At 42.0% G+C, this 24157-nt stretch overlaps 1 protein-coding gene across 11 annotated transcripts in view; it reads left to right on the top strand.

The window, feature by feature from the left end:
- FRMD4B (FERM domain containing 4B) overlaps window positions 1-24157 on the top strand; it is a 318608-nt gene that overhangs the window by 160726 nt on the left and 133725 nt on the right. Inside the window, exon 1 of one of the 11 annotated variants that reach the window (XM_019469742.2) lies at window positions 11837-12096. The exons of the other annotated variants lie outside the window; for them this stretch is intronic. Within the exon in view, the coding sequence (XP_019325287.2) occupies window positions 12073-12096 (24 nt within the window). The 5' untranslated portion in view covers window positions 11837-12072. Of the gene's footprint in view, window positions 1-11836; window positions 12097-24157 lie in introns of those variants that run through there. 11 annotated transcript variants of the gene reach the window in all.

Raw genomic sequence — 24157 nt, 5'->3', positions numbered from 1 at the left:
TTTTTTTTTTCTGGTCTTCATTAGTGTTTAATTAAAAGCTTGCTTTTCCCTAGGTCTTTGGCCGTGTCCAGGCTTTTTAAAATTCTGCAAGCAAAGACAATATAAAGAGAATTTGACCCTTTGAGTTACAAGAGCTGCTCATTGTGTCTAATTATCAACCTCAAATAACGACAGAATCATAAGCCCCAGCAAAAAAAGTAATACTAGGAATTTCCCAAATAATTCCTGAAGGAAAAGTGCATCTACCTTTAATAAATACTCTAATACCAGTTTTTAAATGAAATTAATGTTTAAGTTTGAAACAATCTGATCAGGGTATAAAGAGTCTTAACTCTCAACTCATATTTAAATTGATGGGCTTCTTTCTTCCTTAACTTTTTATATGTTAATATTTCAAGGTCTTGATGCCAAGTATTGGTCCAGCCAAGCTCATAAGACTTGGTTCTCAAATACCTTTTGGAAATGATATATTTTAGCGAATGTGTTTTTCCTTTAATAAACTTCAGAAGCCAACTCCCAGTTTCAAAATAACAATTTTTTTCTGAGATGTTAGTGCCAGAGTCTGAACAGTGGCCTTTATTCACGACCAAGTCGGATCAATTTAATTTTTTTTCAGACTCCTACGCTACATTAGGTAATAAATACAGCAAAACTTTGCCACACCTTTGTGCTGTATATTGTGTGTGTTTTAAGTAAATCAAATTTAATTATGGTCTTTCTATCCTTTTCTCTTTCCTCCTGACTTTTTTTTTTTTGTATATTTTCTCTGAGCTAACTAGGTCATGTTTAAGCATATGAATAATTTATAATGTATATGTATATGCATGTGTGTGAGTACCAATATACAAATAAATGTATAAATACGTGACTGTATCTGAAGTTTTTCCAGAAAGTAGAACCATGAACCAACATTTTCACCAAACATAACTTCTGCTTTTTTTCCCCCATCTTCAACATCACTTTTTTTTTTAGATTGATTTATTTATTTTGAGAGAGAGAGACAACCCGAGTCGGGGCGTGAACCTGTGAACCGCGAGATTATGACCTGAGCCAAATTCAGAGTCAGACGCTTAACCAGACTCCCCGTTCAACATCACTTTTTAAGTTATGTTATGACCCTGAAGTAATTAGTCAGTGCCAATAATCTGGTTAGGTTCCGTAACAGATGGTCTTTTTTAGGAAGTTGCTGTCAATTTTGATGAAGTTTAGGAAATGAAAACCGATGAACAACCTCATCTGTTTCCAACAGTTTAAAGAGAAGAAACCAGACAACTGGTTCTGTGCTGAAGCTCCCATGTCGCCTCCCAGCTCAGCTTAGCTCGCCTGCCTGTGAAATGGGGCCATTCCGTGGCTGCTGCATGGGGGGTACCGAGCATTTAAGTAGGGGGCAGTAGAACGAGTTGCTCACAAGGCGACACTTGCCCCCTCTCCTTCCCCAGCAACCACCCACCCTCTGCAAGACCAGATAGGAGGTTCCAGGCCTGAGGAACGTGTGAAGAAAAAACACAGATGAAACGGGCAACAACAGTTCGATGTCTCTACACCGAAGCAGCTCCATTCATTATTTACAGATATTTAATGACATCTGTTCTGTTTTAATGGACCTTGTAATGAGATGAAAAGTGTTATCTACTTCCTTTGAGTGGTATGCACATATCCTTTGGGAGCTGAGGAGTTGGCATCATATGGATGTGAGCCTTAATCCAGTGCCTTATCCCTGACTGGCTGTACTGCCTAGGACAGGATGCCTAACCCCTTTGAGCCTCAGCTGCATCATCTACAAAATGGGGACAGAATATCTCAAAGTATTGTCATCAGGTTTAAGTGAAAGAATACCATTGGACTGCTCAGTTCAGGACTGGGAATGGGACAAGAATTCAGCAAATTATAGTTTACGAAAAAGGCCCTGACTACTAATATAGGCAGAAAAGTCAAGGAAAAGTATCCTAGAAATAAGATGCTGTTTTCCTCCCTCATCTAAATGAACTTTCCTAAAATAAGGATTAGAGAGGCGATGGACATTTTGAAGCAGGAGAATTAAATCATAATTGACCTGGTAAATTGCTACAACCTTTTCAGAGGAAAGCTGAGTTATAGCCAATCAAAATATGAAGTATGTGACCTCTTTGACCAAACATATCCACTTTAGGAAGTCATCTTAAGGATATCTCACATAATGTTATCTGTGCAAGATTTTCGTTTGCACCATTATTTGAAATAGCAACCCCTTGGAGATGTGAATAGGAGAACAGATGATAAAATGATTAACACTTCTGTACCATGGACTCCATGAGATCAGCAGGAAGAATGTAGAACTATATATCACAGCCTACCCAAATTGTCAGTTATATAATTTTGAGTGAAAACAAAGACTAAAGACAGAACAGTATACAAGATGAGTGTGTGTGTGTGTGTGTGTGTGTGTGCACGCACGTGTGGAGAGAGTGAAACAGATACAGATATTATGCAAGAAATGTGTGTATGTATTCCTTTACATGGGAGAATAGGGTTGGAAATATATTAAAAACCATTATATAATGGAAATTATATAATGGAAATATATGATAAAGACCATTAAAATTTTTACCCCAGGGAAATGTAAGTGGATGAAGGGAGAGCTTTCTATTTGTTTTACATTCCTTATTCTTTTTTTTTTAAATTGTTTAAAAACATTCATTTTTGAGAGTGAGAGAGACAGAGCATGGGGGCGGTGGGGTGCAGAGAGAGAGGGAGACACAGAATCAGAAGCAGGCTCCAGACTCTGAGCTGTCAGCCCAGAGCCCGACGCGGGGCTCGAACTCACGGACTGCAAGATCATGACCTGAGCCGAAGTCGGACCCTCAACCGACTGAGCCACCCAGGCACCCCTACATTCAAAATTCTGAATTTAAATTTTTTATAGCAAGGATATATGTAATTTTTTATAATTTGTAAAGCATCCTATTCCAAACAGTTGATCCAGGTTACTGTGAAAAGAGTTTCTGGGGAACAGGGATCTGTCCTATGTAATCCTGTGTCATTGCATCCAGTGTGTAGTATGTCTCCCCAAGTATTTGTCTTGTGTGTCCATTTAATAATGATTACTAATCATTACCGGAAGGATTACTATTGAGTAAAAAGTAATATTTCTCCTCATCTGAGTACCACAGATTTTTTTTTTTATCATTAAAATAATATAAATCCAGGAACACCAGGGTGGCTCAGTTGGTTAAGTATCTGACTCTTGATCTTTGCTCAGGTCATGATCTTATGCTTCGTGAGATCAAGTCCCATGTTGGGCTTCACAATGACAGCATGAAGCCTGCCTGGGATTCTCTCTCTTTCCCTCTCTCTCTGCCCCTCCCCTGCTCGCTCTCTCTCTCTCTCTCTCTCTCTCTCTGTGTGTGTGTGTGTGCCTCTCTCAAAATAAGTAAATAAACTTTAAAAAAAATAAATAACATAACATAACATAAATCCATTAATACAACTGTTATAGAAACGCATGGCCTAGGGGCACCTGGGTGGTTCAGTGGGTCTTGATTTCGGCTTAGGTCATGATCTCGTGGTTTGTGAGTTCGAGTCCCGCATCAGACTCTTTGCTGACAGTGTGGAGTCTGTTTGGGATTCTCTCTCTCCCTTTCTCTCTGTCCCTTCCCCACTCTCTCTCTCTCTCTCTCTCTCTCAAAATAAATAAATAAACTTTAAAAAATGAAATAAATGCATGGCCTAGAGTGAAGCTACTTTATCAGTGATATGTATTCACCAGATATTTTCTAAACCTAGAGTGGCATACATATTTACATTAATATAATTTTTTACAAAGGTGAGATCATCCTATTCATCTAATTTTGAAATGTATTTATTTACTGACATATTTAAGTTCTGATCTCTCATTATTTTCCATAACTGTGATATGGAATATCTATTCCATATTATATTCTATGATATGAATATACCATAATTAATTTCCCCAGTCTCCTATTACCAGGCATTTAGGTTGCTTCCAGTTTTTACTAAGTGCTAAAGTGAACATCTTTGTATGCAAAACATTTGTGGGAGAATTTCAGCAAGATAAATACCTTGTTTGGAAATAATTTGGATTTTCAAAAAGGTTGCACCAATTTATGCTGCTGTAGAATGAACAAGAATCCTTCTTTTCCATACCCTAGCCAACAACTTTTGATTTATAACACTCTCCTAGCCAAAAAATTTATATTGCAGACCTTTGTTTCATTTTATTTCATTTATTAGTGGAGCTGTCCCATTTTCAAACTTTCTTATGGGCCATAATGCTTGGAACACTGGAGTTGTTCTTGCCTGAGAACATCAGGAGAATCACATTCTGCATTTTATCACAGTATAAATTGGTTTGCATGTTTTCAGAGCCAGACTTGAGAGCAAATTTTAGTCTCATAGAAAATGTCATCTCAAAGTAGTATGGTATTCTCTTGTATAGTTAAAATAAGTTTATGTAGAGCATTGCTGGGTTAAAATCCAAGTATCCTAAAGATACATTTTCATTTTCCCTCTCTGTCATGCACTGCCATCTTAAGATTTAGAAATAGTGGGGAATAGTTCTTTCTATGTTTGCTATCCTGTTTGATTTCATACTGTGGTTTCCCCCATTTACTATTTAGTGGATTTCAGCAATTTTGTTTTTTCTCTTCTATGAATGTTCTGTACTCCATTTAGATAAGCTGGAAAGGAATCACAAAGGCCTTTATTTATTTATTTTGTAACAAGGGATAAAGCTTGGGGCAGGAGAGCAAAACGGCACCCCATTTATTTTCTCTTTTTCATCTTAGATGCCCTAGGCCATTGAGCTTATTTGGCCCTCTAAATCCATATTTATTAACTAAAATATAATTTTTCCAGAGTTGAACTGTCTCGATGAGATTTCATAGCCACAAGTGACCATGAAACTGTCTTTTGTCTCATTTTGGGAGCCACCAGAACTGAGGACTTAGGTGGTGGAAACTGCTCGTCCCATTAATGTCGTGGCTGTTCGGAAGCTAGCGCCTTGAGGGTGATGATGGGTTGACCTGCAGACCCAATTTGCGTATAGCCTTCCACCAGGGCCAACCTAACTCAGAGGTAAATTGGAATTGCCACAGGAAACCCTTCAACGAGGGCTTGCCTCATGTTTTAGCTGTGCAGCACTCCCCATTGGCGTTCTGCCAGCTCCCCACTCTCTTTTGGAGGTGCCCACCATGCACATGGCAAAAGGGCAGGTCCCCGTGCAGATTTCCTACCGTGGCTGCTAAGGAGGCTAGATCTTACTCTGTCTGCCTTCCAGTTCAACTAGAGGACAGGCCCAAGGCCTCAACCTGGCCCCCGGCACCTGTGCACTCCTGCTCTTGGAGTGGTGAGCTGGAGGAGCAAACATTTGGAAGTGAGAACCACAAAGGCAGCAGTGGCCATGCAGCACAGACACGATGGTTGCATGACATGATACTGGCTGTGTTTGTTCCCTTATGGGTTCTCTTGTTCTCCATTCATTTTCTGAGCCTGCTTCCAAGAGCCAATTTTTCCCCCTTCTTCCATCCTAAGAGGCCTGATTTGGTCAGGAATCAATATCACCCTCCATGCAACTTGGGAATATTCTGGCTACTCCCTAAGCTAGTGCTTCCCAACTTTTTTTCATGTCATGGAGCACATATGATAATGTTGGTATAGCACCCAGGGTAAATGTTTATGAGGCTGCTCAAGGCTTAAGGTAACCAGTGCAGTCTCAGGAAGATATCAAAGACTTCTAGGGTCACGTCCAGAGGACCCAGGAGCTGACTCCAAGAATTGACCAAGATGCAACAGTTCAAACATCAGTAAAGACAATACTTTTAATGGTTTAAAACACATATAATGTATTTAAATGCAGTGTTTATAAATACTTAAAAAAATTGTTTTTAATGTTTATTCATTTTTGAGAGAGAGTCAGAGAGCATGACTGGGTGAGGGGCAGAGAGAGAGAGGGAGACACAGAACTTGAAGGAGGCTCCAGGCTCTGAGCTGTCAGCACAGAGCCCAATGTGGGGCTCGAACCCATGAACCGTGAGATCATGACCTGAGCCGAAGTCGGACGCTCAACTGACTGAGCCATCCAAGCACCCCAGTGTTTATAAATACTTAAAAAAATCATTTGGGCCACCATTGGAAGTGCCAAGTCATTATCTTGAAAACTGGTAAATAAAGGTAAAGAGTCAAGCATTTGCCCTATGTCTCCTGTAATGAATCCTGTCACTGGGTAACCTGTTAATAGATGAAGGGAAATTTCTTTTTTTTTTTAGTTTATTTATTTATTTTGAGAAAGAGAGTGAGAGTAAGCAAGCATGGGGGAGGGAGAGGGGAAGAGAGAGAGGGAGAGAGAAAATCGCAAGCAGGTTCCATGCTGTCAGTGCAGAGTCCAAGGCAGGACTCGATCTCACAAACCATGAGATCATGATCTGTGCTGAGAACCAGAACCTGATGCTTAACCGACTGAGCCACCCAGGTGCCCTGAGGCGAAATTTCTCATTACTGAAATATTCTTGCTAATAAATAAAGGGTGACAAATAGAAGGTCACCATATTGCAATCCTTAATTCATTAAATGATGTAGCTATTGAGCTAACATCAAAAAAGAGAAGGCCCTCCTAATGGAGGAACACACTTGGTAACCTATGAGACAATCTTGCCAAAGATGATGCATCTGGAATCTGATTGAGTCTTCAGATTCAACCAACTTATGGGAAATACAGTGGATAGAGGACCATGTTAAATGACACCATACAGATATAATCAGCAAAACTCAGCTGGTGAAATGTACAGGATAAACAGCTCAGTTTCTTCAATAAATAAATTACAATGAGATAGAAGAGAGAAAGAAAGCAAGATGAGTGGAAGGGAAACCTATAGGTTAATAGAGATTCAGGAGAAGTATTGACAAATTGTAAAGTATGGACCTTTTCCAGGTCAAAATGGAAACAAACTTGAAAAAAACACATTAGCAAGACAACTGGAAATTTGAGCACTAACTGGAAATCTGATGATACTAAGTAATATTGTCACTTTTTTTTTTAACATAATTGGGGTTATGCTTTTAAAAAGAGTCCTTATCTTTGGGCACCTGGGTGGCTCTGTCATTAAGCATCTGACTTCGACTCAGGTCATGATCTCGTAGTTCATGAGTTCAAGTCCCACATCAGGTGAGCTTGAGCCCCACTTCTTTCTCTCCCTCTCCCTCCCTCTCTCTCTCTCTCTGGCCCTCACTCATTTGCTCCCCTCTCTCTCTCAAAAAACAAAAGAGTCCTTATCTTATACATTGAAATGTTTACAGATTAAAGTATTTGAATGCTTAGATTTGCTTCAGAGTAAAAGGACAGAAGGACAGAAAGTGGATGAGAGCATTAATGAAACAAGATCAGCCATGTGTTCATAAGTGTTGAAACTGGGTGAAGGATACATGAGGGTTCATTGCACAGGCTGTCACTTTTTGTAAGGGCTTGGAATTTTCCATCATAAAAAGTTTTGTTTCGTTTTAAAAGAAATGCAAAGGGAGAGGGGAAAAAGAAAAAACAAAAACAGAGTCTTCAGAAATACAGGAAGGAAACCTAGGAGCATGCCTGTGTACTAACCCCTGGACACATTGCTCATTGCCTGCAGTGGCCAAACGGAAAGGCTGTATAAGAATGTCAGCCCTGGGTTCGAATCCTGTTCTACACCCAACTGGGGGACTTTTAGTGCCAGATTCGCTAAGGCTCAATTTCTCGTTTGTAAGATAGGGATGAACTACTCCCCATTTCAGAGGGTTGTTGTTCGGATAAAAGAAGATAATCTGTATAGCATGGGGCCTTGGACCTAGTACCAGTTAGCACTCAGTAAATATGGGCTCTTGACTATTATTTTATTGTGTGTAGCATTTAAAATCAGAAAATTAGGCAAAAGTGAATACATGCACTTTTCAATGGATGTTGGAACATTTTTGATGATTTCTGAACTCCAAGGCCTTTTTTGGTTCCTTTTTCCAAACACGGGAATGAGATCAGATTTTGTAGTATTTATGTCCATTGCCTGAAAAACTGCATGAACCTTATGATGGCACCAAATCAGAAGTCCCTGAGCTGGTCCTGTGAAGCAGACAGAAAGGAAACCCTCACATTGCTTACCTTTCTTCCTCTGTCTTTTTCACCTCTGTTTTTCCATTTATGGTTAAGAAAGTGAGAGAATCTGCCTAGAACAAGAAACTTCCCTCTTTTTCTTCCTGGAGGGGAACATGAGTAATGGACTTTTCCATCAGGGTTGTTTTTCCTGGGCATGGTGTCCCCCCTCCAACTGCTAAAACATGTGATCCTGAAGGAGACCGTAAATAAACTTCAAATATTCCTTATCGGTCAGTGATGCTGTCCCAGTTTCTAATACATTATGAAGTAGTTTTCTGTATTTGGTGCTCTTGCTTTTAATTTTAAGTTTATTTATTTATTTTGAGAGTGAGAGAAAGCACGAGTCAGGGAGGGGCAGAGAGAGGGAGAGAGAGAGAGAATCCCAAGCAGGCTCCACACTGTCAGCACAGAGCCTGACGCAGGGCTTGAACCCAAGAACCGTGAGATCATGACCTGAGCTGAAGCCAGATGTTTAACCAACTGAGACACCCCGGCACCCCGGTGCTCTTCCTTTTAAAACAGAAGTTCTATTTGGGACACCTGGGTGGCTCAGTCAGTTGAGTGTCCAACTCTTGATTTCAGCTCAGGTAATGATCCCAGGGTGGTAGGATCGAGGACCAAGATGGGCTTCCGAGCTGAGTGTGGAACCTGCTTGGGATTCTCTCTCTCTCTCTCTCTCTCTCTCTCTCTCTCTCTCTCTCTTTTTCTAAAATAAATAAAGAATTACAAGACAGCAGAACTTTAAATCAAGTATGGGCCATTTCTGAGCATGGGATCCTGGAGGGACTACACAGGTCACACACTCATTAGGCCAAGCGCCTAATAGACGCCCAAAAACTAGTTATTGGAGTGAATGCAAATCTAAGAAAAGCCAGTCTCCAAAGAGCTCTGACATACAAACTGATAAAAGATTATGAACAGAAACCAGCCTGTGTGTGAAAGGGGTGCATAATTTCTCAACCGCAGGGTTGGCCGTGAGGTGAAAAAGAAGATGTCCACTCTGTTCTCCTTGCAAAACACCAACATAGGCTGTAAATCCCTTGAGGGTCTTGACTGGAGCGTTTTCATCCTGACTTCCCTCACAGGGCCCTGCACATATGTGGTGCTCAGTGAATATTTGAAATGAACTCAGCTGGTCCTGGGTGTGGAAGGAGAGAAGGATGAGGAGTTATAAAGGAAATACACCTTTCTTTAGTGCAAACCTCACTAAATTCAGGAGGAGGGGAGCTGGCCTTCAAGGTTGCCCTCTTAGTATATGGCAAATGGTTCAGAGCTAGACTCGGCCATCAGATTTTTAGAAAACCAGTACACTGTGGGTGTTGGGATCTTATGGTGCATTTGGCATTTCTCCGGTATATGAAATGCTCTGTAATGAGAGTGATCATTTTGTGATTAATGCAAAGCATTAATCCAGAACAAAAACACACTTCTCTGATCCCTCTAAGTGAGGAGTATGGGATAGAGTTGGTTGTTTTTGTTTTTTGTTTTTTTTTTTTCACTATTCCTGAATCACATGTTGATCCCATGATAGGGGGGCATGAGGTTAATCTCACCCTAATCATTTAGATGATGCCCTCATAGAAGAGCAGGGATCTGTTATTAGAAAAAGGTGAATCAGACTCTGAATAGGCAAAACCAACAGACACTCGGACAGTCTCCTCGTTTTAATCCTCGTGCTCTCACGGCCATAACCTGACCTTGCCCCAGCCCTGTATTTGGGATGTGGGCTTTCACCTGACCCTCCAAGTTGGCCCGGCCTCCCGGTTTTAGCCCATCCTGTTGCCCCAACTCTGAAACTGGTTGTCCAAACTCTGATTTTCTTTCAACATGAAAAATCTCTTCGCGTACAGTCAGAAATGTCTCAATAGTTATCTCAGAAGGCTCTCCAACCCAGGGAGAAAAGTTGACGGTTATGGCGTTTCTACTGCTATATATACGCAAATAGAAGGTTCCCCAAAACATGAAGTAATTCTCCATTTGCCCAGTAAGAAGATTCAAAACACATGTTTGAGGCCAACTTGAATATATGCAAATTTAGGAATGCAGATTACATAGTGGAATATCTGCTTCTAATGTTTTAGATCATTTGTTCTATAAATTGATAATTTGAGTGATGGTTGTCCGGTGCTGTCCCTCTTTTTGAAGTGGTTTTATTCAGCCTCCTCACCTGCACCTGTGTGTTGGTCCTGACACAGAAGCCCCTCCTGGACTCATCCTTGTAGGTCTCCTTGGAGTCACTCCTGCCGAAGGCATTTGAGCTACAGCATTTTTTTTTAAATCTCCATATATGGTATTTCATTGGGAAAACTATTGCATGACATTTTTTTCCTTCCCCCATCCATGGTCTTCCAGCCTAACCACCCACAGCATGGCCTTTTAAAGTGAGGTATAAGTGATTCATTTATTCAATTTTTCTTTCTTTCTTTTTCTTTCTTCCTTCCTTCCTTCCTTCCCTCCTTTCTTCCTTCCTTCTCTTTTTCTTTCTTTCTCTCTTTCTTTTTCTTTCTTTCTTTCTTTCTTTCTTTCTTTCTTTCTTTCTTTCTTTCTTTCTTTCTTTTCTTCTCATTTATTCTAACATCCAGGCCCTCCAATTGCAAAATCCCATGCCCACAAATAATTACTAAGTCTGTATTGAATTGTTTGCCATCTTTTCCACTGATTTCCTCAAGTGACCCGTATAAGCATCCAAATTTGGCACTGATTGAGATTGTTTCAGGCTATTGTGCCTTCTCAGACTGTATATTGTGGTTCAAAGTAAGCAGAGTCTTTGAAAGGACTTCAAGGTAAAATCACTTACTGCTCAGGGGTAAGATATCTTTTGGTAGAGGGAAGGGCGGGATATTTCCTCATTAAATACATGTGGTATATGCCTATCTGTCAGGCAAATTCTTTGTGTTCTGCATGCATCATGTCATTTAATTCCTCCAACACCTCTAATAAGACAGGGATTTTTATTTCCATTTTACTAAAGAGGAAATGTATTCTCAGAGAAGTCAGGTAGCTTTTCCAAGGACAAACAGCTACCAAAACCCAGGTTTGAGTCTAGAATTCATGTCATTAACCATACCACACACTTGCACAAAATTTCAGAAGGTTCTTTTTTGGGGGGATGGGAGAAGCATGGTACCATGTCAGAAGCTATTACTTAACTGTTCTAAAAATAATATATATATTTATTATTTTTCCTGGATTCTGTATATTTTTCTTTCCACCCCACTTTGGAGTGTAATGTACTGTGATTTTTTCCCTGGCCATTGAGTTAGTTCAATAGTATTGAACAAATGTCTTAGTTAAATGCAAATAATAAAATAGATCTTTCTGTGAGATCCCAGTCATCCTGTCCAGATTTTTTGTTTGTGGCTGGCATCCCTGCCATTGACTGGTATTAAGATTGCCTCGTGGAATTCTGGGTTTCTTTCCAAGTGTAAACGCTGGTGACATAAAATGGCTATGAGTACACAGTTTGAGTTCCATATTATTTCTATTTATAGCATTAAGTCACCTGCCTTGTGCAGAATGTGTACGACTGAAGCACCAAAAGTGAAGTTTGGATTCTTAGATAGCATAGCCCACCTATGAATGATTATCCATCCCTGATCATGCATCATCCGTGATGTTTAGAGAACAGTAAACAACGTTCCTTCGTGTATTTTAAAGATGTAATGAAGAGAAACTTTAGGTAGCCAAAAGAAATAGAAGTTTTGGGTTTTTTTCCTCCCTGTTGCTCGCCTGACTCATGTTGAAAGGCTTTTGTTTCTAATCAAAGCAACAAACGGTAAGGTCATTTCCTTGCGATTATATGGCAGCGGAAGGCGTCAGGGTTTTTAGGTCCCTACTTCCACCAGCTTGTATTTGGAGAAAACCCACACACACACACACACACACACACACACACACACACGCCACAAGTGCTTAATACATGTGTCCTTTGTCCTGCACATTCTCTCCAGTCCCTTTAAATGAGCCGAGATCATGGTTCGGAGGTAAGAACAATTTCTCTTACAATATTCTGACAGTGTAATTGTGCTTTGTGAGCTCTTACTGGCATTTCTTAGGAAAATCTTGGGCAGATTTTAATATTATACAGCGGTGGAGTAATCTACGTACTAATGTTCTAGAATCTAACTTTCAGAAAAGGAAACTCCAAGAAAAGTTTATCTCCACTCTTTGCAAAAAAATTACTCCTTCCAAAGAAAATTGGAAATGCTCCAGTTTGATACCAAAGTGAAGATGGTTCAAACACCCATCTTTTGGAGGGTTTTCCTGTCATTGTTTTAAATGCTATCTCTGCTCCCTCAAAGGTCCTAAAAGGGACCTTTACTTTGTTTTTAGTTGGGATTTCTTGTTTTTACTTTGGAACTTTGGCAATTGTTGAAGTGTGTCCTTCTACCTTACCGCTCCCCACCCCCCAACCCTTTTTCTTTTCTGTCTTACTTACTTCCTTTTTTTGTGGCTGTTAATTTTGAAGGCTTGAGCTCCTTTATGAATATGGAAAGGACAGGGAGACGGCAGGAACTATGTCAGTAAGCAGCACGAAAATGCTTTTGGATTTCCAGTTGTTAATCATGCCCTCGGCACAATGTGTTTGGAGCCTTCTCTATCTTTGTGAGCGCTTGGCAGCAAAGATTCTGTGGGGATCTAGAACTCATTAGTAGCCTTTCTAAAAGGACCTATTAATGTCTGTCCCTGTCTTGCCTGGAAAAAAGGAGCAGGAAAAGTGAATTTTGTCCCTGAGTCTTGGTGAAGACTCTATGTGATCAGAATTGAGCAGCTCAAGGGAGTGACCTTGGTAATATCATTTTGGGGGATGGCTATCAATTAATTCATAAAACTTGCATGATTTGTCAGAGGAAGTTCTACATCCTAATTTCAGGGAGGCTGTTTTTTTTTTTTTCTTTCCTTCCTTGTAAGGTGGTGTTGATAAACTCATCGAGTTTAACTCTGAGTGTCCTTTTTTTTTTTTTTTTTTTTTTTTTTGCCCTGATAGGTAGATGTTGGATATGGAGGAGGGGAGGGAAATCTGGGTTGACTTTAGAAAACAAAGGAAATTGTCTCATCCAGGAGACTGCAAAACCCTTGGGTATAGAAGGAAGTCTGTGGAGGAAGTGGGTAGGATTGGGTACAGAAGAGAAACCTCAAGGAAATAAATACATCACAATAGGGACTGGGATAATACCCCCTTGCCATAATATAACACCACATGTGGCCTGAGAAACAAATCAGTGCTCTCTAAATCAGCTCTATCTAAAGGTATCTAATGACCTGAAGGTCTAGAAGGGAATATAGTCTTATCCACAATGTAGTCCTTCGACCTGCTTTTCAGACTGGCATTATGGTGACACAGGGTCTCACATTAGATGGTCCAATTCTTTAGATTCAGGCCATAGAACCTCCCTCAACTCTCTTGCAATGCAGCCCCTTCAGAAATCAGAAACTATACTTCTTAGCAGAAGATCTAAAATATTCCCAGACATTCCAAATCCCAGTCCAAAGCATATTCTGTGTATTCCAATGTATCATTTATTCAGCCCTCCATTTGGAGCCTACAGGCTCCAAAGTGGTGGCTACTAGAAGGGAGGTCCTTACCCACAGATACTACACCCCCTGCCATGGGGCTCAATTACTTTTGGGAGAGCAGGGAATGGGTGATGGACAATAAGATTGGTTGAGTAGAATTCTAAGGTACGTTTATGCCATTATTGGAGCCAGAAGAAACCTTGTAAGTCGCTTTGGCTGGTCCCTTCATTCTATCATTGACAAGATTAAAATTCAGAGTAGTGGGAGAATGTTCTGAAGATCTCACGTCCCATTAAGGGCAGGGCACAGCCTACAGTCTTCAGAGTTCTGATTCTGTATTCTGTCCACCACTGTGTTGTTTCTAGGAACAGCTGATTGCTTTGTCTAATTTCCAGCCTCTCTGAATTACATGCAACTGGGGTTATTTCTCGTGTATGCATTTCTGTCTTGGAGTACAAATGTGGACACTACATCCCAGATGAAGTTTTGCTTCTTATTCACTGCTACAACTGCTGGCAAAAACCAACAGGCAAGTGGGTGAAAGACCCCAAGAAAAGGAACCCGCTGTCCTGTCACTTTCACCACAAGCTGTAGTGCTAGGTAACAACATACTCAAACACTTTCTCCTTGCTTTGAAAATATTGTAGGAACCTAAAAATATTAGTGAGTTCTTAGTGAAGGCCTGTGTCAAGATCAGTTCAAGTAGGAGACCTTTGTTTGTCCCTGATATGGATTTCACGAAACTCCAATTAAGACTTTTTGGGGGGCAGGGGGAGGGTGCCTGGGTGGCTCAGTTGGTTAAGCCTGTAGCTCTTGACCTCAGCTGAGGTCTTGATCTCAGGGTCATGAGTTCAAGACCCGTGTTGGGCTCTACACTGGGCATGATGCCTACTTTAAAAAAAGGATAAAGACTTTTTTCTTTTGCTTGATGTTGGAAAACTGCAACGTTTTTTTAAGTTTATTTATTTATTTTGAGTGAAACAGTGATCAGGAGAGGGGCAGAGAGAGAGGGAGAGACTCCTCAAGCGGTCAGAGCGGAGCCCAATGTGGGGCTTGAACCCATGAAACCGTGAGATCATGACCTGAGTCAAAAACAAAGCCAGACGCTCAACCTACTGAGCCACCCAGGCGCACCAAGAAAAACTGCAAACCTTTTTGAATGAATAGCTTTTTAAACTAGAAAGATAAAGCTGAATATAGGCTAAAATATACATTAACATATGTTAATATAATCTGGCAAGGATAGGCAGACAGTTTATCGTTCCAATAAAAGCAAGTGGAAAAAAGCAAGGTATTGGGCACATTCTGTTTATTTTAGATTTTTTTTTTCTTAAAGGAAGCCTTTGTAGATGGGGCTGTAAAGATAGGTTCACTTCTGTTCTCTTACACTGGTTTATTTTCTCTTTTGATTTTGTTTCCTTCTGTCCCTGGGAGTTACAATGAACAAGTCAGCAATATTTGTATTTATGTTCAAGATTTTACTTAATGCCACCTTTTCAATTTGATGTATTTATATTCAGGTTTTCGAGGCAGGAATGGAATTAGTGAGAAACTGACCCTCCGTAATAGAGAATCTTTTTCTGATAGAACAGTGGGACGTAGCTGAACAGCACAGTGGACAGAGAGGGGCCTGGATTCCAGGTCTAACTCTGCCGCTTACTGATCTGCTCTGCGGCCTTAGGAGAGTTACTTCTTCCCATCCAGGCCTCCAGGTCCACATTTGTGGGTGTAGAAGTTAGACTAATGCTGAGGCTCCTTTCCACCTCTAATTATTTGTAGTTACTGCCCTGTCACCCAGAAAAATTGGAGCTCGGTCTGTCTGCTTACTCGCATCTCCCTCTCCCTCGTTCCTCTCTGTCCTCTCTCCTACTCCTCCACTCCCTTCTTTCTTCCTCTTCACTGATATTTTCCTTTTCACCTGGAAAGGAGGTCAGAGCTTGTGCTCCAATGACCCAGGTGCCTGTAAGAGCCAATGGCAGGAGATGAGGGAGGAGCAGACTAAGGTTAGAGTTGGAAATGGTGAAATTACTGAACCTGGAATCAGACACTGAGATCCCCTCGAGAAAAAAATCAGAACCTTGCGAGTGGTGGATACAACTCTTGTACTGAGATGTAACGCTGCTCCTTGGATTCCAAATTCCTTAAAAGTCAACACATATCTCCCGGGTGTGTACTGCATCCATGATGGGCCAGGTGTGGGCTCACAAAGGTGAATAGATACATCCACTACACTTATGAAGCCTCAACCGGCAGGAGAGTGTGAACAGGAAACCTCCAATGACTCAGTAGCTCTTACAAGCTTCACTTGTATTTCATTTGCCACTCACTCTTGGGGAGTGTAAAAAGCTTTTGACAGGAGGGGCACCTGGGTGGCTCAATCAGTTAAGTGTCCAACTTCAGCTCAGTTCATGATCTCTCCGTTTGTGAGTTCAAGCCCTATGTCGGGCTCTGTGCAGACAGCTCAGAGCCTGAAGGCTGCCTCAGATTCTGTTTCTCTCTCTGTGTCCCTCCCCAACTCATGCTCACGCACACTCTCGAATATAAACATTTAAAAAAAAAAAAAAGCTTTTGATGGGAAATGGATGTGAATAGCGGAATTTTGTCTGATTTTGAGGTCAAAGGGCTAAACTGACAAGGGTGTATTTAGGTAGAAATCAGACAATGTCGACTGCAACAGTGACACCTAACATACCTAGCGGCCCACTGGTAAAAGTTCTGTTTTTGATGGGCTCTGTCTAAATGACACCAGAGACAGAGGAAGTGGTAAGAGTGCGGTGTTCTGCACCTTAGCCTGTAAACCCTGCTTTGCCACTTAGGAGCTGACCCTCTGATGGGGATCGTTACAATTACCTTATAAGGTTGTTGAGATTAGAGCTAGCCTCTGGCACTGAAGCCACACCCAATAAAGGGCAGTTAATATTAGCTAGTATATTATGATATATATTCTTATTATAGGTTCTTAATATATAATATATATTATAATGTATAATACATTTTATATATACATAATATAATATATTAACTTAATATTATTTGATAGTATTATTTTTCATGTAGCCCAAGTACAGGAAATAAAGTGTCATGAAAATAGACAGACAGCAGCAGAAGATAGGGTGTGCACAGTAATGAATGGTTAATTTTTTTCAGGGCCCTTTACGTTCACGGTAGCGTAAATATGAATCAGTTATTCATCACCCCACATTTGGATCTCTGCAATCTTGCCATTGTAAGGATGTTTACCAGCCTTCCATCGTTTTGGACACATGGGGCTTACCCGACCCTGTAGTCATTTGTCTGGATGTCACTGGGCACAAGTTCACGAATCAATAATTGCAATGTGTCCATTGCAGCCTTCGACCTTGACCTTCAGGTCAAGTTGCCCACCTTTTAAAGGACCTGGTTCTAAATGACTTTAAGGATATGGACCCAATACAAATCTGATCAAAGTTATAGAAAGTCTTCCTGGCAAGATTCTCACCAACACATTTTGCTTATGTTGGGGGAAGGGACGATATTTTCAAGCCTCTCTAACCTCATTAATAGACCTGTGAGAGGTCTGTGGATTCCAGCTAAAGAACTGGAATAAACAGTGTGTCTTTCAGAGAAATGGTGAGAAACGAGTTGGCCTCTGTGTGATGCCCAAGAAACGAGTTTTTCTGGAACTTTGAGCACCTAACCTTGTTTTAGCCCCTACAAGTGTGGTGTCCTGGAATTGACACAGGCTCTGTAGAAGGGACTTAGAATCCAAGAGCGAGTCCTGACGCCTCCTCCTCCGCGGCTGTTGATTCTGCTCCTCTGGGGACAGGAGTCGTACCTTTAGCAACAACCAGGGTGTGGAGGAGGCTGGCTCCATCTTGGTACTTGGCCTTGTGTTGAGTTGAGAGTAAGGTCACTCTAGCGGAACCTGAAGGTAATTGCTCTGTTCACCAGTAGAACAGCCATCTGGCTTCAGGGATTCATCTGAAAATCAGATTTGGCAGTTCGATGTAGAGCAACTGAATGTTGTTTGCGGAAACCGTGCACATCCCCAAGCGCCCACCTCAAGCTGCAAGCACCCCTCTTTATTAGAACAAGTACTGAGCTCCTACACACCCACAAATCCTGCTTTGCATCCTTTTTCCTTCTTTTTAAAATAAACTACTCATCGGGGCGCCTTTGTGGCTCAGTTGGTTAAGCCACGGACTCTTCCTTGGTTTCGGCTCAGGTCATGATCTCACGGTTTGATCACACGATCTCATGATCACACGAACTCATGTGAGTTCGAGCCCCACATTGGGTTCTGTGCTGACAGCTCGGATCCTGCTTGGGATTCTCTCTCTCTCCCTCTCTGCTGAAAAGCAGAGTGCCTTTTCAGGGCGAATGCTACAAGCTAAGAAAGAGAGATTAAGAGGCGGATAGGGTCCCTGGAGAAAGACATCACAAACAAAGTACATCATTATTTAATCACAACTGTAAAAAGTACTACAAAGAGAAGTACAGAGAGCTAAAAGAAAAAGTAACACCGTATCAGTGACAGAGCCAGGAGCTATTCCAGACACGCTATATGCACCAGCTCATTTAAACCTCAGAGCAAGACACCACTATTGTATCCATCACGCAGATCAGGAAAGTGAGTAACAGAGAGATGAGGTCCTTTGCTCATGGCCCTGCCGTTAGCAAATTAGCTAAATTAGGATTTGAGCCTCAAGCAGTGTGAGTCCCGAGTCTTTAATGGTAACAACGACACAATGGCTTCTACTACGATAAAATGACTTTTAGTCTATGTTTTTAAGGATAAATGGGATTAGATGGGCACTTGCCACCCTCTCTTGTGCTTTGACGTGGGAAGAATATCACACAGAAGAAAAACTAGGAGAGAACCAGGTGGCCGGAGCCCAGAGAGGGAGGGAAGACTAAGCAGGAAGTGGGGCGGGGGGTGGGGGGAGGGTAGTAGGGGCAAGGCCAGGTGGACTGCCTAAGGGAGGGGAGCTTTCTTCTGACTGAATTCGATCAGTTCTGAAGTTAACCACCCCCCCCCCCACCCCCCCCACCCCCCACCCCCCCCCCCCCCCCGCCAGAAAGACCCTCTCGGGAGCCTATAATGTAAAGAAATCCAGGGGAGTTCTCCTGAGCTGACTAGATTATTTCAGATCAGCTTACTCTTATGGATGGAAAACAACCTGCTTGAGGATGTTTATGTGTGTCAGCCACCTGTCCCATTGGTGTCTTTTTCAAGCCAAACATGTTTTCTGCCTTTCCTGGGGCCTGCAGAACTACAGTGTTCCATAAGGGTCCACACAGCCACGTTGCCCCTGTGGCTGGTTCAATCATCATCATCATCATCATCATCATCATCATGGCTCACACTTTGTGGCTGATGCTGTGTTGGTCGCTTCCCGTGCATTCTGGTGTTTCAGCCTCAGATCCATGAGGTAGCCAGGTTCTGTTACTCTCCATACTTTTCAGTTAAAGAAACCGATTTACAGGGGCGAAACACGATTTACAAGGTCCGACCGGCAGAGTCAGGGCTTGCATCCAATGTCCAAGCCCACCCAGGCTTCACCCTACACCATGTTGCCTCCCCGCGCAGGGCACTTCTTATATTACAGATGTGAAAAACATCCAACGTTAATGATAGAACCGATTCTCACGCTTGGGTTTTACATTAAGTTTCATTGTCTAGGCCAAAAGTTAGATTTCATAAGGAAAAACAAAACTAAACTAAATAGAACACCATGGATCTTCCCCATGACCTGAAGCAGCCTGTAAACATGTTACAGATTTACTAGCCCAAGAGATACTTTACCAGCCCACCAGCACCTGAATTAGCAACATTGGCAAAAAAAACCAGAGGGATCTCAAGGGGGTGGGGCATCTGTATTTGGATACTAACCAGTAGGTGTTTGTAAGAGAGAAGTAAGAGGCAAAACAATAGTTTTAATAGGCATTGGGTGCAGACTGTGTGCCAAGCTCTGTGCTAAGTGCCTTACATGTATTCATTCATTTATTCCTCACAACTAACCTTATGAAGTTGGTCATATTCATATCTCCATTTAACAGATAAGAACCAGAGGACTTGTTTCTCTTTCTTCCGCTTTTGTCCCTCTCTGCCCTAATCTCATAGTAACCAGATTTTTCTTGTATAGGTGTCCCCAGATCATGTCTCCCCTATACCTAAAAGCCTCCAATAGCCTTCCCCTGCATTTAAAATAAAGCCCGTGTTCCTTACTACAGCCCACAGTGAAGTAAATGACACAGCCCAGTGTTTTTCAGACTTCTGCGTGTATCCGAGTGACCTGGAGGGCTTGCTAAAGCAGATGGCTGAGCGCCACTCTGCATTTCTAACAAGCTCTGGATGGTAGGGACCACACTTCGAGAACCACTGATGAACTCTGGACCTTGTCTCCCCTGTCCTTTTCCTTTTGGTGGCCAAGCTCCAGCCACACTTGCTGCCATTTTTTTTTTTTTTTTCTTAAACTGTTGAAGTCTCTGAGTCTCATCACTGAGAAGTGATGAGTCGTCACTCCTCAGGGAGTGAACCTTGGCTCTTGAGGGACAAAAAACAAAACAAACAAAAGAAAACCCCACAGACATTGCACTAGTTTGTGGCCCTCCAAAGCTCAACTCCACCCAACAGGAATACAATATATCTGTGTTATCAAAATTTCACGGAGAAGGAGAGCACTAGGGGGGAAAATGTCTAGGGAGGATCCTTAAGAGTGCAGTAGTGAAAAAAAAAGTTGTGCCATGTATCTTAAACAAGGCATACTCCTGCCACAGGGCATTAGCACTTATTTGGCCGTCTGTCTGGAACGTTCTTTTCCCAGATATTCCCAAGACTAACTCCTTATCATTCCCATCACAGATTAAGTGTCATTTCCTCAAGTAGCCCCTTCCTGCCAACGCTAACGTAGTAATTTTCCTGCATCACGTTATTCTGTGTTCTTATTTTCATGGTCCTCAGCGTGATCTGAAATCATCCTGTGGATTGGTTGGTTTCTTTGTTGGCTGTCTCCTCTACTAGTGAGCCTATAAGAAAGGAACTCCTTGGCTGTGTCCCTGCTGAATATCCCGAGTCTGTGATAAATTCTGGCACCCAATGACAGCGTGATAACTATTTGTGAATACCGGAATGGATGGTAATCACATACTGAATAAAATGGTCTCACTGAGATCTGAAGCCAGGCATTCAGACTTTAGACCTCCGGCCTAAGTTCTCCTGAAACCCGAGGGCTGTTGACTGAAAGTACCTCATGGGAAGGATGCAGTCAAAATTTACTGGGCCCCACAGATTACTCTGCTCAACCAGAGTTATCCAACAGGCAAGGGAAAGGAGCAAATTTTCCAAAGCTTTTTCCCAAATTACTTAATTCCAGTCCTATCACTTAATTTTCACACCAGGTTATCACAGGCAGGAAGAAAAGGGGGGGGGGGAGCAGAAAATCCCATTCATTTGAGGTGAGGAGATCTGTGCTAAGGATTACAATTTTATCCTCCCATTTTACAAATGAGAAAATGATGGCTCAAAAAAGTTTAATCAAATGCCCAAGGCCACAGAGCCAGCAATTAAAGAAGCTGTGAAGCCCACCATTTTCTCTCTCTTCCTCTGGGACGTCGCCTTGAGGCTGACACATGTGATTATCCACTATCGTTAGAGGGTCGGCCATATTCAAGAGCCAACACACTCCACATCATTTCCTGCATCACAGGGAGTTCTACTGAACAGTGATGCAAAAGATTTGCCATTTTGGGGACACCTGGGTGGCTCAGTCGGTTAAGCATCTGACTCTTGATTTCGGCTCAGGTCGTGATCTCACAGCTGGTGGGATCGAGCTCTGCATCAGACTCTGCTCTGATGGCCTCAGAACTTGCTTGGGATTCTCTCTCTTTTCTGTCTCTCTGCTTCTCCTCCTGCTCTCTCTCTCTCTCTCTCTCTCTCAAAATAAATTAAAAGAAAATATTTTTAGAAACCTACAAAAAAAGAAAAAAAAGATTTGCCCTTTTCACCTCTGCCCAGTCTTGATTAGGAAAGTGGGAAGGTCACTTAAAATGACCTATCTCATTATCTGTACACCAAAGAAGAATAATTTCTGATCACTTCCATTATGGCATTATATTTATTTGTCTGATTCCCCACCCACCAAACAAAAGGTACAGTTATTATTTTATCCCCAAGAGCCTGACACACAGTAGGTGCTCAAAAAATATTCATTCACTGCAAAGCAAACCAAATAAATCAATGAATGAAGCCAGCAAAATGGAGAGTGTTGACAATTTGGTGGATATTTGGTATTCTGTAATCAGAGGGAAGCAATGATACAATGGAATACTATTGGGGTGCCTGGGTGGCTCAGTTGGTTAAGCATCCAACTTCAGCTCAGGTCATAATCTTGTGGTTTGTGAGTTCGAGCCCCATGTCGGGCTCTGTGGTAACAGTTCAGAGCCTGGAGCCTGCTTCAGATTCTGTGTCCCTTTCTCTCTGCACCTCCCCTGCTCATGCGCTCGCTCTCTCTCTCTCTCTCTCTCTCTCTCTCTCAAATAAACATTTAAAATTTTTTTTAAATAAAATGGAGTATTATCCAGTTACAGGAAAAAAAAATAGCCCAGGTTGCCTTCCATGCCATTTTCATTAATAACTTAACCATTGTGGAGGCGGGGAAGGAGACACATATGAATCTCAGTAAGAACTGAGTGAAACATCATTTGCCTGTAACACAAAAGGAAAGGCATTGTAATGGAACAAAACAAAGTTCTACAAATACTCCTAATTCCCAGCCACAATGTTTGTGGAAACCTAGGGGTGACTTCTGCAGGTCCCCCACTTTTAGTCCCTGCCAGCACCGCAGGGGCCACTTTCTTTGTATAAATAAATCACATCTCTTTGATAAAACTGTTCCCCGCTCCAGTGCCTTAAACCCTCTACGACTCAAAAGGTGTCAGTAGTTAGAATAATAGTTCTCAAGCCAGAAAAACCAGGACTTTCATCACCAGGGCTGTTATAAAATCCTCCAATTAAAAAAAATTTTTTTAACATCTATTTATTACTGAGAGACAGAGCATGAGCAGGGGAGGGGCAGAGAGAGGGAGACACAGAATCTGAAGAAGGCTCCATGCTCCGAGCCGTCTGCACAGAGCCCGGTGCGGGGCTCGAACTCACAAACAGCGAGATCATGACCTGAACTGAAGTCGGACACTTAACCAACTGAGCCTCCCAGGTGCCCCAAAATTCTCCAATTTTTTAAAAGTTCATTTCGGGGCGCCTGGGTGGCGCAGTCGGTTAAGCGTCCGACTTCAGCCAGGTCACGATCTCGCGGTCCGTGAGTTCGAGCCCCGCGTCAGGCTCTGGGCTGATGGCTCGGAGCCTGGAGCCTGTTTCCGATTCTGTGTCTCCCTCTCTCTCTGCCCCTCCCCCGTTCATGCTCTGTCTCTCTCTCTGTCCCAAAAATAAATAAAAAAACGTTGAAAAAAAAAATTAAAAAAAAAAAAGTTCATTTCCTTTCATTGACTTTAGTCTAAGAAAAGGCTTCAGGGATGGGCAAAGTGAGCACTTGAGGCAGCCAGGAACATGCTGATGGAGCATTGAAGATTCCCAAAGGACCCATGGGTTGGGAGAACTGTATTCTCTTTACAATTCTAATTTCCTGCTAATGAAAGTCTTCCCACTGTCAAATGCACAAGATGAAACATCGCATGTAGGAGCTAACATGTATTTTAGTTGCTGTTGTTGTTGTTTTCAACTTGACTCCTTAGTGAATATTTTGTAAAGGTCAGGAGAATGGGGCAGTAGAAAGCAGGAACTACGATCTAGAGTCTCGGCCCTGTCTAGCTGTGTGACCACGAAGAAGTCACATCCCTTCTTTGGAGGCTTCTGTGGCCTCATCTATGAAATAGGGACAGGATACTCTGGCACGTTAAAACTTGTAAAGTTTAAAAGAAAAAGTAGAAATGAAGGTGCTTTGAAAGTTTAAGCACTCTAGACAGGAAAAGTGGCATTAGTACTAATATAATAGTAATTTATATTACTTGCTCCTTTCTCTGCGGTAGAGTTCAAGGGCAGAGTAGGACCTACTTAGCACCGGAACATGGCCTTTGAGAACATCTACCCTGAAGGAGTGTGTATAGCAATTGCTTGATTTTTATTAGTGAAAAGTATAATAATACTCTTAAAACGTGCATGTGCTCTGCTAAGTATTTTATGTATATTATCTCATATGACCCCTCGACCCCCAGCCCTAGGAAGTGGGTACTATTAGTATTCGCATTTTCAGATGGGGAAAGCAAGGCTCAAAAGAAGTAAGGTCACCTGAACAAGGCCACACAGGAACTGAAGAGCAGAGCTGGGGTTGAAACCCAAGTCTGTCTGACTCCAGAGCCTATACTCTTGACCTTCACCCTTCCAAATAATACCCTGTATTTTTTTTTTAATTTTATTTATTTTTGAGACGGGGAGAGACAGAGCATGAGCAGGGAAGGAGCAGAGAGAGAGAGAGAGAGAGACAGAATCCAAAACAGGCTCCAGGCTCTGAGCTGTCAGCACAGAGCCCGACG

Source organism: Panthera pardus, unplaced genomic scaffold, assembly GCF_024362965.1.
Source record: "Panthera pardus isolate Hobbes unplaced genomic scaffold, ASM2436296v1 HiC_scaffold_8, whole genome shotgun sequence".
In the NCBI taxonomy this organism is placed as follows: Eukaryota; Metazoa; Chordata; class Mammalia; order Carnivora; family Felidae; genus Panthera; species Panthera pardus.
This window is presented reverse-complemented; position numbering and strand designations above follow the sequence as displayed.